At 37.4% G+C, this 13,866-nt stretch overlaps 1 protein-coding gene across 3 annotated transcripts in view; it reads left to right on the top strand.

Moving 5' to 3' along the window:
- rcor3 (REST corepressor 3) overlaps positions 1-13,866 on the top strand; it is a 63,646-nt gene that overhangs the window by 47,481 nt on the left and 2,299 nt on the right. For all 3 annotated transcript variants that reach the window (XM_048600912.1, XM_048600913.1, XM_048600910.1), the window contains 2 exons: positions 9,732-9,789; positions 12,651-12,892. In XM_048600912.1, coding sequence (XP_048456869.1) covers positions 9,732-9,789; positions 12,651-12,892 — 300 coding nt within the window. The remainder of the gene's footprint in view (positions 1-9,731; positions 9,790-12,650; positions 12,893-13,866) is intronic.

Below are 13,866 nucleotides of genomic sequence, written 5' to 3'. Positions count from 1 at the left end.
GTAGCACCTCCCAAGCATATCATGGAAGGATTTAAAAAGCACAAGTCTTATCAGTCTAGGAACAGACCTCCAAATCTGGAGCACAGATTTCAGGCTTTTTTCCTGCACAACTCCAATGGGTGAATGTCTCCCTTGTGTTTCATTGACCAGAACTTGGCAAGATCAGGAGGCACGTTTTAGACTGACCACAGCACTATATATTTTTATCATGATTTATGCTGATTTAGCTTACTGATTGTCACCCCTATGACATTTTGAGTTCTAAGTCTATTAACACCTCCAGATCTTTTTCAGTTGAAATACTGTTCGTGGTAGGCATATGTTGTCCAATTTCCTGTGTATTTACATGTGTCTGTTTTAAACTTCATTGCCATTTTTTCACCTACTTTCAAATTTCTTCAACTTAATTCTGTAATTGTTGTTCTGCTTCATAAGATTTCACTGACTTCCCCATCATGTACAATTTTAATTTGCATTCAGTTTCTGAGTTCAAATAATTAATGTAAATTAGAGATTGTGTTTGTCCCATCAATGATTCCTGAGGCACCAAACTCAGTACTCTCCCCACATCAACCGAAGGTCACATTTTTAATAACTACCTCATTATTTGTACCATCAAGGTAATAATTTAACAAAGTTAATATTTATCCTGAATTAGATTCGAGTTTGATGATTAGCTTAATTTTGTCAGATACCATCTAGAACTAATTCATTTTAGGGATTGTCACAGTTAACCAGAAATGCTACTTTCTCAAAGATATCATGGGCATTGGTCAGGCAGTGATCTTCCCCTTCTGAATCTATGTTCACTGCTGTGAATGACATTATTATGATACATTTAATCTTTATGTTTGTGGACATAATTGATTTTTTTTGGTATATTCTTTCATGGACGTGGAATTGAAAACTGATGTGGTCGTCCTTAATTATGTTGATGTCCCTTCTAAACATGAGAACAATTTTGACAAGTTCCTGATTTTCTGGTATCTCCCCAGCATTCAGTGAAACCTTAATAATGATTGTCAATACCTTGGAGTCGTCCTCTCTACAATGTCAACAGCTTAACTTTAGAAATCTTTGGCAACATAGTAAGACATTCCAAGGCACTTCACAGGATGATTATCCAATAAAAAATTTTGCACAGTGCCATAGATGAGGTATCAAGACAATTGTGTAAAAGCTTTGTTAAGGAAGCAGGTTTTGATGAGCATCTTAAGGGAGAAGAGGGGATTGGAAATGGGGTGTTGAGGGAAAGTATTCCAGAACTGGGATTCTAGACAGTTGAAGGCACAACCAGTGATAAAGCAAAAACAAAACTGAGGTTGTGCAAGGGGCCAAAAATGGAGGTGTGCTGAAATACAGGGCAACTCCTTGTAGACCTTTGCATTGAAAGGGTATCCTATTTGCCGCCCTCCTGCCCACACTGATATTTCTGCAGTTTTATGTAGGCTAGGAATCTGTATGCCCCAGCCTCAATTTTGAGCATGACAAGAGGAGTTAATGGGTAGTGCAGAAGCTTGGTCATCCATCATCCTCAGGTTTTGGGCACAAAGTGGAAAAATATCCTACAATGCACCTGTTTCAATTCGCCAAAATAGGTAACAGCCATTTGCTGATTCATTTCTGAAGCCCTGACCAATCGATCAACCTGCCTGGTTTGAAATTTAAACAAAGTGTGGCAGTTAACTGCCAATCACATATTTTTTGCAAATTTCCCTGATGAGCGCAACACAAAAAACTTTAACAAAATATGTCTTTTTCCAGTAATACACTTTGAATTGCTTATGCAGCAAGAATCTAACAAAACATCAACGCCGTTTTATCTGAGCTATTAACTATTTTTTGACTATTTTTCTCTCTGATGTATAATATCCACTCCAATTTTATATTTGAGGGAAGTATTTCAAAGTAAGATAGAGCATTTGAAGTTAACTGAAGGTATAGTTGATATATCAGCAGGAATTTGTTAATTTCTTGTTTTACTTGAATTGCTGTGATTGAAGCACAAGCACCGCCCATGCTCCCACATTTATTGTGGCCTGATTGTATCAGTTTGTACAAATTGTATGAGACTGTTAAGAAATTTCTCCTTTTGGATATATAATAATTAAATTAATAATTTGAATAATTAAGGACAACCACATCAGTATTGCTTCAATTCTACAACCATGAAAGAATATACCAAAAATTGACAGCAAGTCAACTTTTGATCATATGCTTTGTTTCTTCTTTTAATACTTGCTTGAGTACAGTCCCTCTTGTGCAATTCAGGGTATTGAAACCCTGTGCTGTACGAAGATAACTGATCTTGGTAGGCAGCAATTGGTGGTCCTGGGCTGGGCAAGAAGAGAGTAGGCCTGGTTAGGTTTTCAAAGTGATGATCTTGCTGTAGAAGACTGTGGTCCAGATTTTCCTCTTGGGCTTGTGAAATTTCAGGCAGGCCTTTTTGTTGCTTTCAAAAAGCTCACTTGATACATGACTGACTTTGACTTTGTTCGGGACTTCTAATTTTTCAGGCAGTTTGCAGTTTCCATCTGCAGTTGCGATCCACAGTGCAGTTTGGAGGAGTGTGCGTACCAAGATAGGCTAATTAGAATGTTCATCTCGGTTCTCTGGGTCATCAGGGCAGAATCTTGTGTCATTCTTATGCTGCCAAACCTCCCCTTTCACCCTACTGCAACCGCCCATGCTCCCACTTGTATCATCCATTGCCACTCACCCAGCATCGATAGGTAAAGTCCTCAAGAGTTACACAATAACAGTGGATAGCAGGAAATTGAATTGAAATGTCAAATTGAAAAAAATTGTTTATTCCCCTAAGTGACCATCGAGTTGTATGAATCAAGCAATCATCTATTCCAGTACTAATCAAATTATGATTCTTATAACATTTTCTTAAAACTGTTATTTCACATCCCTAAGCAGCTATACCAACACTGCAGCCTTATGGGGCTTGGTCAAACATTTATAATGGCAAAAGCTATCAAAACAACAGATGGTGTTTCTTCCATATCAAAAGAAGATTACCTGTCAATCAATGGCATGGAGCTGGTAGTTAGATTTTCTTAACGTTTAACAGTAGGGCAATTTTCTTCAAAGTAAAAAAATGTTTGCACGTTTAAATTTCAGTCTAAAACATGACTGCAGAGTTCGCGATCACATTCTCCTACAGTTTTGAACACATCATGGCATTTCACCCAGTGGGAAAGAAAAAAGTTCCTTAACACATCTCAGTTCTTACACAATGCACCATGTAATAGTCAATTTACCTGTACAGGACAGAGTCCTATGATCAGTCATTCATTTAAAACACATTGTCATTACAATATGACATCTAATAGTGACATTTGATGGTGCTAAAACATCTAAAACATAGCTGTCAGAATGTTTCTGATTCTTCAGCAGACTTTCTTCACTGGTCACGAACTCTCTTAAAGTATTTTTCAGTTCCCAGTGCATGAAAAAATAGCGGAGAAGGAAATTCAGTTTTCCATGGCCCTCATGATGGCAGCTGTAACCTCAGTAGGAGTTCATGTGCATTTCCAATCTATGCAAAGGCCAGATGAAAAGAAGGAAGAGGAATTTAGTTTTCCAGCCCAAGAAAAATCAGTTTCCGGTTTCCCACCCTCGTTGGCAGCCAGAAATCTAGTCCTGTTAGTGCTGACTTTTCCTATGAACAGGATTGGATTGAAATCTCTCTCCCGCATGAAGAATACGAGCATTGGCAAAAATACTAGAGCCTGGTGATGCCCGTAGGAAGGAAAAGGGACCAGAGAACCCACTTGTCACAAAAATTGCTGTCCTTGGCTCTCCATTCTTCTATTATTAATTGAACTAATTCAAAGGGTCTCAAAGTAATTTGAATTTTAGACACATCGTTTTAATTGTGACAAATTATTCAGAGCAGCTAAGCACAATTTATTATGTAACTGCAAGGTGTAAACTCCATTACAATAATCTGTTGACCATATGTGATCTTGAGATAAGATATCTTGATTCACTTTTCTGCAAATTGATTACTGATATAATCTGAGGAGGCGGATGATGTGACTGAAGAACTAAATGGTTACTTTTCGTCTGTATTAACGAAGGAAATATTTGTTGCTCTGGTCATATTCAGAGAGAATTTCATTGAGGTCCTGTATGAAAAGTTATAGACAGTATTAGAAAGTCTGGCTGTCCTTAAAAGATAGGACCAATATTTTTCTTGATATATACTAATGGCTGAGCTTTGCGTGTGCAGGGCACAATTTCAAAATTTGGAAATATTGTAAGCTGTTGGATGGCAGTGATAAACCTCAGGAGGACTTACTAAATATTCTGAGGAAGGGTCACTGGACCCAAAACGTTAATTCTGATTTTTTCTTCACAGATGCTGCCAGACCTGCTGAGCTTTTCCAGCAATTTCTGCTTTTGCTCAGGACGACTTAGGCTGGTGGAATGGGCAGATCTGACATAGAATTGTGAAGTGTTACATTTTTGATAAGTAGTATGAAGAAAAACAATTGAAAATAAAGGAGGCAAATCTAAACATGAGGCAGAAACAAAGAGCTGTATTTTATTGTGCATAAAATGTTGGATGGCAAGGCAGGTTGAGGAAGTATTTAAAAATCATGCTGGATTCTGGACTTTACAAATAGAGGCAAACAGAACAAAAATAAGGAAGTTATGTTCAAGTTTTATAGAATTCTGATTGACCTCAGTTGAACTAGTGTGTCTAATTCTGGGAGCCACAGTATTAGAAGGATGTAAAGGTTTTAGAGAGGGGTGCAGTAAAAAGTTACAAAAATGATTCCATAGATGAGGGACAAAAATTGCTAGGAAAACCTAACACGTCTGGCAGCATCTGTGGAGAGAAAGCAGAGTTAATGTTTTAGGTCCATGACCCTGCTTTAGAACTGTTCTGTTCAGTTCAGTTCTGAAGAAGGGTCACTGAACTTCTTTCTCTCCACAGATGCAGCCAAAGCTGCTGGGCTTACCCAGCAGTTTCTGTTTTTGTTCCTAATTTCTAACATCTGCAGTTCTTTGGGGTTTTTATCCAGAGCTGAGGGACTTCAGTTCATAGGTAGATTAGAGAAACTATAATTGATTTCCTTTGGAGAATATTGAGAAGAGATTTGACAAGTATTCAAAATTATGAAATCTGGTCAAGAATAGATAGAGGGAAACTATTGCTTTTAGCAGAAGGGTCAAGAGCCAGATTTAAGATGTTTGTTAAAAGAGCTTTCAGTGCCATGAGGAATAAGACTTCTACATAGCAAATGTTTAGGGTCTAGAATACACTCCATGACAGAATAGTGAGGGAAGATGCAAACAATACTTTCAAAACAGAGTTGGATAAAGACCTTAGCAGAAAATGTTTGCTGGGTTGTGGGGAGGGGCAGGACAGTGGAACAAGATAAGTTGCTTTCGACAGAGCTGGCACACAGTAGATGAGCCAATGTCCTCCTGTGCTATAAGCATTCTCTGATTCTGTGTCACTGGATTCCTTATTGTGCAGATCAGACAACAAGCACAATGGGTTTGCAGTACATCATTTAATTGCTATTGCTCTTGGACAAATGTTTAATTGATTGGATCTTCCCAAAAGTGGCATAGTTGGTCAGATTGCAATGCTGCTTATAAATACTCCATTACTATCAGGATCATCAGATATCAGCTATCAAAGATTTGTGCAATGTCCCTTGGAACTCCATTGGGGCTTGGAGGGATGGGGAGGAGACAGGACACATCTCTTTTAATGGCACTAGCTGCCATGTGGTAAGTTTAAAGGTACAGTTTGCATGTTAAAGTGGATGGGTGGGTGAAGTGGTAATCAAGAGTAATCATGTTGGTGTGTAAACAGAGGTGTTGGGGTTGCACAGTTAGCTGGTCATAAGTAGTGGTGGAGTCAGGATGGGAGTGGGTTGGGGAAGCAATCAGTTTGTGTCCTGGTCAGGTATTCAATTGCATGGTGTCTGGGCTTAGTCAGATTGTCAGGTATGGTTGAGGGAGTGTTCAGTGATCAGGAGATAGATTGGGCCATGGAGCTCTTGGGCGCCATGGCGGTTGACTGGGGTGTCAAGTATCTTTACCCAGATGTTATTCTAGATTTTAATCTGTCAAACACTTTCTGACCAGCCACCCAGGTAGATACTGCAAAACTGTTCAAAGTCTCCACAGAGGGTCAGGGGAACAGAAAGCAGAGAGTTTAAACAACCTGGGCTATTTCCACAGATGTCCACACATCAGAACTTCCACAAGTTCACAAATGGCATTTTCAATCATGCGTCTGAACTCCATCGATCCAGAGACTGAAAGATGTCACTCATTGTATTTATGCTAAATTCTTTTGCATGCATTTAAAATACAGTCATGAAGATGTAAATAGTGAACCAATTACAAGTTTGCTAAGTGTTTTGTATGAGAACTGGATCAGTCAAAAAATGCACACTATTGCTCTCACTAAAGAAATTTGATGCCAGAGATAAACACAATTCCCCTATTGATCAGACTTGTCTATAGTCTCAAATATGATGTAGGTAAGGTACAGATTGTCAGGTTATTTGACTTAATGAATTATTGCAAGCAGATTTCAGCAGCATTTTTATTGAACGTTGTGCATGCATTATTCGCTGCATGCAGCGAGTGGCAGTATTTTGTTAGGGTATTATATAATTGGGGTAAAGAAGTCCGGAAGGGAATGGGAAGTACTCCAGAAGTATGTTTGTGAGGTTTGTTGGTATTTGTCTGGATGTTAGGTTCTTGAAGATGTATTTTCATTAAACCTTTAAGAAAACAGCCTTAATAGGGTGTCTATTTTGACTTCTGTATCTTGACTGCTTATTGTTGAGTTGAAGGGGGTGAATAAAAGAGGAGGGCATCAATTTCAGTCTTGGAAAATATTTTTATCTTCTAAGATTGTACTGCCAGAATTGGGATGTTTAATCCGAAAGGTAATTTCTGGAGGGAAAAATTGCAGTTCCTGCAGGAATTTTTGACTAACAAGTTACTCTTTTTAAAGATGCTTTTTCTGGACAAATTCTCAAAGATACTCCTGTACTTGAATAGCTATTCAAATTTAAGGACATCAGTGCTTCCAAGTTGTCTTAAAAGCCTAGAATTAGGCCTACGGATACACCTCCTGAAGACATTAATAATTTAAACAAAGATTTTGATCATACATGCTTACTAATACAGACACGTTTTGCTTATTAGTTCTATTAAAGAGGCAGCCAGGCCAGCTTCCAAAAAATAATATTTTCACTGAGTCCCTTTTTAATTTTATTTTATCTATGTTATTAATCCTTTTTTCTATTTCAGATGACTTAGCTGCCTGTATACATTCTAGCATTTTCTATGACTGTATTGATTTCCAACAAATACCCTATGTGTATTTCAGATTTCAGCATTCATCCTTGCAAATGGGTGGGAAATGTGTTTTGGCGTTATGCAATAAACCTCAACAAGTATTTACTACATTTTTTTTGGGTAATACACTTTGCTGCCCAGGTACTGCACTTTTAAATATCACAATCCTGAGGTGGGGTGAATAATGGAATCAACAATTGCAAACACATATTTGTAGAATACAAACATACTATCTGTTGATTTATGATGGAATGGATTTTACGTAATTATTATTAAACTATATCAATTAGTATCTAATTTTATTACAAGCCATTACCTGAAAAAAGTTTGTTTTACATTAGTGTGTGGAAATGAAAATTTTTCTGGAAAATTGAATTAATTGCCTGCAATGCACTAATAGAGCAAAACATTCCACTGGCTAGCTCTGTTGATTTTTTATCATCCAGCAATATATTTATTATATTCATTCTCATGAAGTGCGCGTTTTATGTACTTTCAAATAAATGAAGCACATCGACACCCATCTACAGATGGTGACAAGCTTAAAAATTAATTAATGTAGGAGATATGAGAGACCAAGCAAAACGTAGTATGTAACTATAGCATGTAAATATAAAGACTTTTCATTACTTAAAATTTATAGCACCTAAACAGGGAATTTGCCCTAACTAACTTATTCCAGTGGTTATCCTACACATCAGCTTTCTCCCTTGTACCTTCCAACCTCCTACTTAAATACATTGATGCTTTTATAATAATTATTCCGTCTGATAGCAAATCCCATTTTTTAATAACTCCCTGGGTAACTAACTGTCTTCTGAATTCCTTACTGGATTTATAAATCATTTTCTTACATTATGGCATCTGATTTTTTAAATCAGTATATGCATACATAAAATAAGATGAAAAGTTTGTTAAATATGATGAATAAATATGCTTGTCTGCAGGATGATAATGATTTTGGTACAGAATTTTCTATGCTCTGTTTTTATACTGAGTGAATGTATGTTCTTGTTTGAATGTTGCTGGGAATTTACGTTCATTATACCTATTGATATATCCATGATTTTTTCTTCCACTGATGTAATGACTTCGTGGAACACAGTGCCTTTAGGCCACTCCATATTGCATTTGATTGCTCATCTTTTCTACCTAAACCAAGACACTGGCCAAGTTTAACCCTGCCCACCTGGCATAACCTGGACATTTAAAATCACCCAGGAAAGTTATTTGACAATGTCCCTCCTGTTTCACTGATTAGCAAGTGGGAGGAAATCAGTGGGGTCATGCTTTAAATATGCAGATCAGCCAGTGATGACATAATCATATCCAACACCTATTTTACTTAGTGGCCTAAGCAGGGAAGCCGTTGTAGCTGTCCAGCTGGGTGAACATGATAGGGGAAAGAGCCAGAAGAAACTAAAATTGGTAATTTTGATTCAGCCTATTTAATTTCCTTATGGGAGCAGGGAAGCAAAAGTACCCTATGAAGTTAGCTATCCATTATCCCAAACTCCCCCAACGACCACTCATGAGTTCCTGCCCACAACACCATTGCCATAACATACCGGGTCCCAGAGACTGTTCACACTGTTGAAGTTCGGATAATTCACTATTCAGCTGATCCTATCTGATCTTGTCTTAGTTAGATTCAAGGCTCGAGTGTCAAGTTTGGATGCCATCACAATTCAGCCCAATCTTTTTGGCAACCAATAAGTGTTCATCAATAATAATCCGGGGTCATAACTCTGCCTATTTTTTTTTTCTCACTTTTATTTCATTAATTCCAATTCCCAGTCTCGTGTTTCCTTAATTGGAAACTTTGGCACAACTATGCTTGCTGTACTGGGATGAGTTCTCTTAGCCAAAAATGAAGATCACACTTGTGACTTTACACTAGAGAACTGCAGAACAGTGGACATTAATGCTATCAGAGTTCTTTGATTTTCTTTTCTTTCTTGAGGAAATAATTGATTTGAGAGTTGTGTAACAGTACTAACATTATCATTGTACTGATATTGGAGGGAAATCTGTGTTGTCTATGAACAAAGATACTTCTCTTAATACACAATGTTGGAGTAAAAATTGACTGTCGGCCAGTATGAGGTTGAATTGTTTCGATGCCCTTGGGGAGAAAATGCCGTGTTGTTGAATGCTTTTGGGCCTTTTTGTGCATCTGAAGAAGGAATGTAGTGGTATCCATCTTCTTATTTTGTTCAATTTCCTTGCTGGTTCCAAATACTGATTAATGAGAAAATACACTGCAATTTTTCTGAAGTTCTCACATGACTTTTGACAGATAAGTAATTTAAGGCATTTTAAAGTTTTTGGAGGTTTATGCTATACAAATTGACTTTTATTTCCTCATGTTCCATTTACAGACCTCTCAGAAAATCAATGCACGCTGGACAACGGAGGAGCAGCTGCTTGCAGTACAAGGTGAGCTTCATCTGAATTTGGGGTTTCACAAATGTCCCTATTCTTTTGGCATTTTATGGGTACAGTATTAATGAAGCAATCAAACAAAAAACCCAAGGCCTCTCAAACGTGTTGGATTTTACATAACACTCAACTGCTTCTAAATGTTCTTTGGCCACCAGCACTCTTACGATAATAACATTTTTTCATTTCTTAGGATAATAACTTGTTTGTTGTATAATCAGTACTATTTTATTTGCTTTTTAAATTAACCTTGGCTATTCAAAAGTTTGAGTTATGCAAATGTGAGCATTCTGCTTGGATGATACGTCAGGTATTCATTACAACAGTGAACACAATTACAAGTTTGTAGAAACATTGGAAGTGGGAGCATGAGTCAGCCACTCGGCCTGCTGAGCCTACGCCGTCACTCAGATAGATCAAAGCTAGTTGTCTACCTCTACTACATTTTTCCCACTATCCCCTATCCCTTGATGTCCTCAGTGAAATTTTAAATCATAACAAGCAGGAATTCATTAAACATATCATTTTCTGTTTGTCTTTCTCGTGAGCAAGATTTATGAAAATTATCAGAATCTTGAAATATCCATACTTGTTTTTGACAGCAATTTAAAGTTTATTTTAATTAAAGAAGTAGTTTGGCACTGAAATTGCCTCAGATTGGAGGTGGATTCAAGAACTGTCAATTTTCCTTCATTTGCCAGTGCTACAAAATCTCTCCAGACATCTACTGATGACAGAATCAGGCTCAGCCATGACCCATTTAAAGATAATCTATGTAGGTTAACTCATGAAAGGTGACCAGTTGTGCCTTAACCTTGACATGAGAAGGTCACCATCTACTCTGCTGCTGTGATATTTTTCTGTTTCCCACAAGAGCTATCCTGTGGCCTCCAGAGTAAAATTTTCAATTGCTGATTTATAGGGATTACTGAGCTTGGGAGCCCTCTTCCCACTCTCTACTAGACTAAGATTGCACCACAATAACTTTTTTTCTGAAGTCCTGAGTCAGCAGAGACCTATTCCAGTTTCTATTGACTGCTTTTACCAGTTAATGTGAATTGAATTTGAACCAAGAGGTAAAGGCCAGAGTCCACCCTGCAGTTTTCCACCACTTCTTCATCTTTTTTTCCAACGAAATAGTCATTTATGATTTTATTTTAGAATGTACTCTATTTCTTTAAAAATAAAATTTCCAAAAATTAACATTAAATTTCTTAACTTTTATTATCTTTGACTTACAATTTTTGCATTCAGCTCTATAACAGAGATTTGGAGATGCAGCAATTTTGAGTTTAAGAAATTGATTTAGCATTTATAGACATAGTCATAAAAGTTTCAAGAAATACTCTGTTGTAAAATTTTATACATTTGGAGTCCCATTGTAGTAGTCAAGTGGTTTCTTTATTGTGCTTTTGGGGAGCAATGCTGGTCAGTCCAAGCGCTGCTTTGCCAAGGTTCAAATGAGCACAGTTTACATATGTTTTCATTATTAGTTACAACGCAATGGTATTTAGGCAAAAGCCACAGAATAATAACCCCTGGTGGGCTGATAATTGTGTTCCTGTACAGTAATTGCAATGCAGAGGTATTGTCCTTCCAGAAACTGTAAAGAATGTGTGTGTATTCTGCATAAGAGGTTTACAGTAGTGAATTGATGTAGTTTGGACCATGAGGCAATGTGACAGTGCCTTCCCTATTACATTATTTTGTGCATTGTTTGTGTGCTTTCCATTTCTTAATCAGGTCATTCTGCATTATTGTTTATGTATGCTTTGGTACCCTAGCTACTGATCCTAACTGGCACGTTGTATTAAATTCAAATTTTGCACCTTCAGCCACTTCACCTAGAGATGCTTTTACTTAAATTAAGTGTGCCAATTCAGCTCCCTCAAGCTTTATGGCTTAGGAACTCCTCCAAAACAGTTTACCCAATGTTTTTGATTCTTGAACATGTCTCAAAAATTTAAAACCTAATGTTAGAAGTAATATATTAGAATTAATTCTTTGTAGCCAATTTCTGTATATGTATAATATACACAGTGCACAAGAAACTAATGTCACTAAATATCCAACCTGTATTGGCACAGGAAAATTAGAGCATCCTTAAAACCATGGATTCTTCTTTCGTTGAGCAGGATGATTTTAAAAACAGGTAGAAATAGTCATGTGCTGAAATGTTCAAACACTAGAATGCCCCTTAAGTTTAAATGTGGAGTGCTGCAACACAAACTTAAAGATTTGTACACTAATAAGGCAGTTTACCCAACTTTCACGACTGCAACTATACAGATTTCATACTTTATAATCTCAGTGATAAAGATTACCGAGACTATTCTGCTGAGCCAGTCTACATCCTTTTTAGACAAATAACCCTTTCCATTAGCAACACTGAAGTTTTACTGTTCTTGGCACATATGGTTTATCTCTGCAACAGAAATTACATGCAACTCATTTAAAGTAGGGATTCTTGGTTCATTGAATAAGACTTTTTAATACACCATTCCTTCATATTGGTAATTGGATAACATGTTCAGGAGATTATTCATGTGAATTTAATTTGTAAACTGTGCACACAGCACAACTTTTCACATGTGTAAAAATGTGCGTCCTTTCTGTTGACCCCCTCCATCTGTATTACAGGGAGAAGGCAGGAGAATGGGGTTGAGAAACTTATCGGCCGTGATCAAATGGCAGAGCAGACTCAGTGAGCTAAAGGGCCGAATTCTGCTCCTATACCTTATGGTCCTAGATTGACTATTTTTCTAATTTTCTATTCGGATGCTTATAAATATTTCCGTCTTGCCTTTTCAGTAATGGGAGAAGAAATCACTATCTAAAAAGGTCTTGTGTGACTGCAGGTGTCCGTAAATATGGAAAGGACTTTCAAGCCATCGCAGACGTGATTGGAAACAAGACTGTTGGACAAGTGAAGAACTTTTTTGTTAACTACAGACGTCGTTTTAATCTTGAAGAAGTTCTACAGGAATGGGAGGCAGAACAAGGAACACAAGAATCAAATGGAGTGTCTCCCACCTCAGGGGATGAAGGAAAGCCCGCCTTGATTTCTGTTCCAGCAAAAAGTCCAGATGTAGAGGAGGAGGTAGTAAATTTTTCATCTCATCCTTTATTTCCATTGTAAGTGTACATTAGCATTTAAAAAGCAATAGTTAAGGGCTGGGTTTTCACTACCAAGGCAGGTGGCAGAACCCCTTTATTGATAGTGCTGTAGTGGTCACAGGATATGTGAGAGACAGTCAGGCTCACTGCCCTACAATCAGAACAGAAGTGGCAACCAGGAAAGCTGAATGCGAATGCAGGCTGTTTAGAAAAGCCTGATGTGATTCTCTGGGAGTGTGTCTCAGTTATTTCTTTATTTTGTTTAGGCTCTCTCGCTTCATCCCTTACACCCTGATCCTTTCCCATGCTAATTACAACATGCAGCCCTATCCAAACCCAATAGGCCCTCGTCAGCTCAAAACAATTCCCTGCCTAATCACCCACCATACAGTCTGTAGGAATAGTGGTCTGGGGGGAACTGCTTAAAAACACTTATTCGTAATTTTATTGAAAAATAAAACTGTATCTAAAACCTATAAAAGTGTCAACTAGATATTTAAAATACCAGGTAACAGTAAGCATTTGATAGTAATTTACCTTCTGTACATAAACATTCAGCCATTGCAGAAGAGATCACAGATGAAAAATAGCATTATAATGTTTCAATAAGCTGTCAATCAGGCAGAGTTTTCCCTTCTTCCCAGCTGTGCCACAGAGATAATACTTTTCTGGGAACCTGAGCTGTCCAGGTAAGCCTTTTTTTATCAATATATAATGGAATCTTTTAATTTCTCCTGAAAAGACAGGTGGCCTTGATTTGGCATCTTGTATGAAAAACATCAGTCCCTATCCCTATACTAGTCAGCTTTAATTTTTGTACTCAAGTCCTGAAGCAAGACTTGAACCAACAACATTTTGAGCTATGACTGACACCATTCCAAGATCAGAAGATGAACTAAAGATTTTTTTACTGGTTACAGTTCAACACCTGTAAAAGTAAAAGCACACATAAGGTTC

This window comes from Rhincodon typus, chromosome 9 (genome assembly GCF_021869965.1).
Source record: "Rhincodon typus isolate 14 chromosome 9, sRhiTyp1.1, whole genome shotgun sequence".
Lineage (NCBI taxonomy): Eukaryota > Metazoa > Chordata > Chondrichthyes > Orectolobiformes > Rhincodontidae > Rhincodon > Rhincodon typus.
The sequence above is the reverse complement of the archived record's forward strand: the minus strand, read 5'-3'. Positions and strand labels throughout refer to the sequence as shown.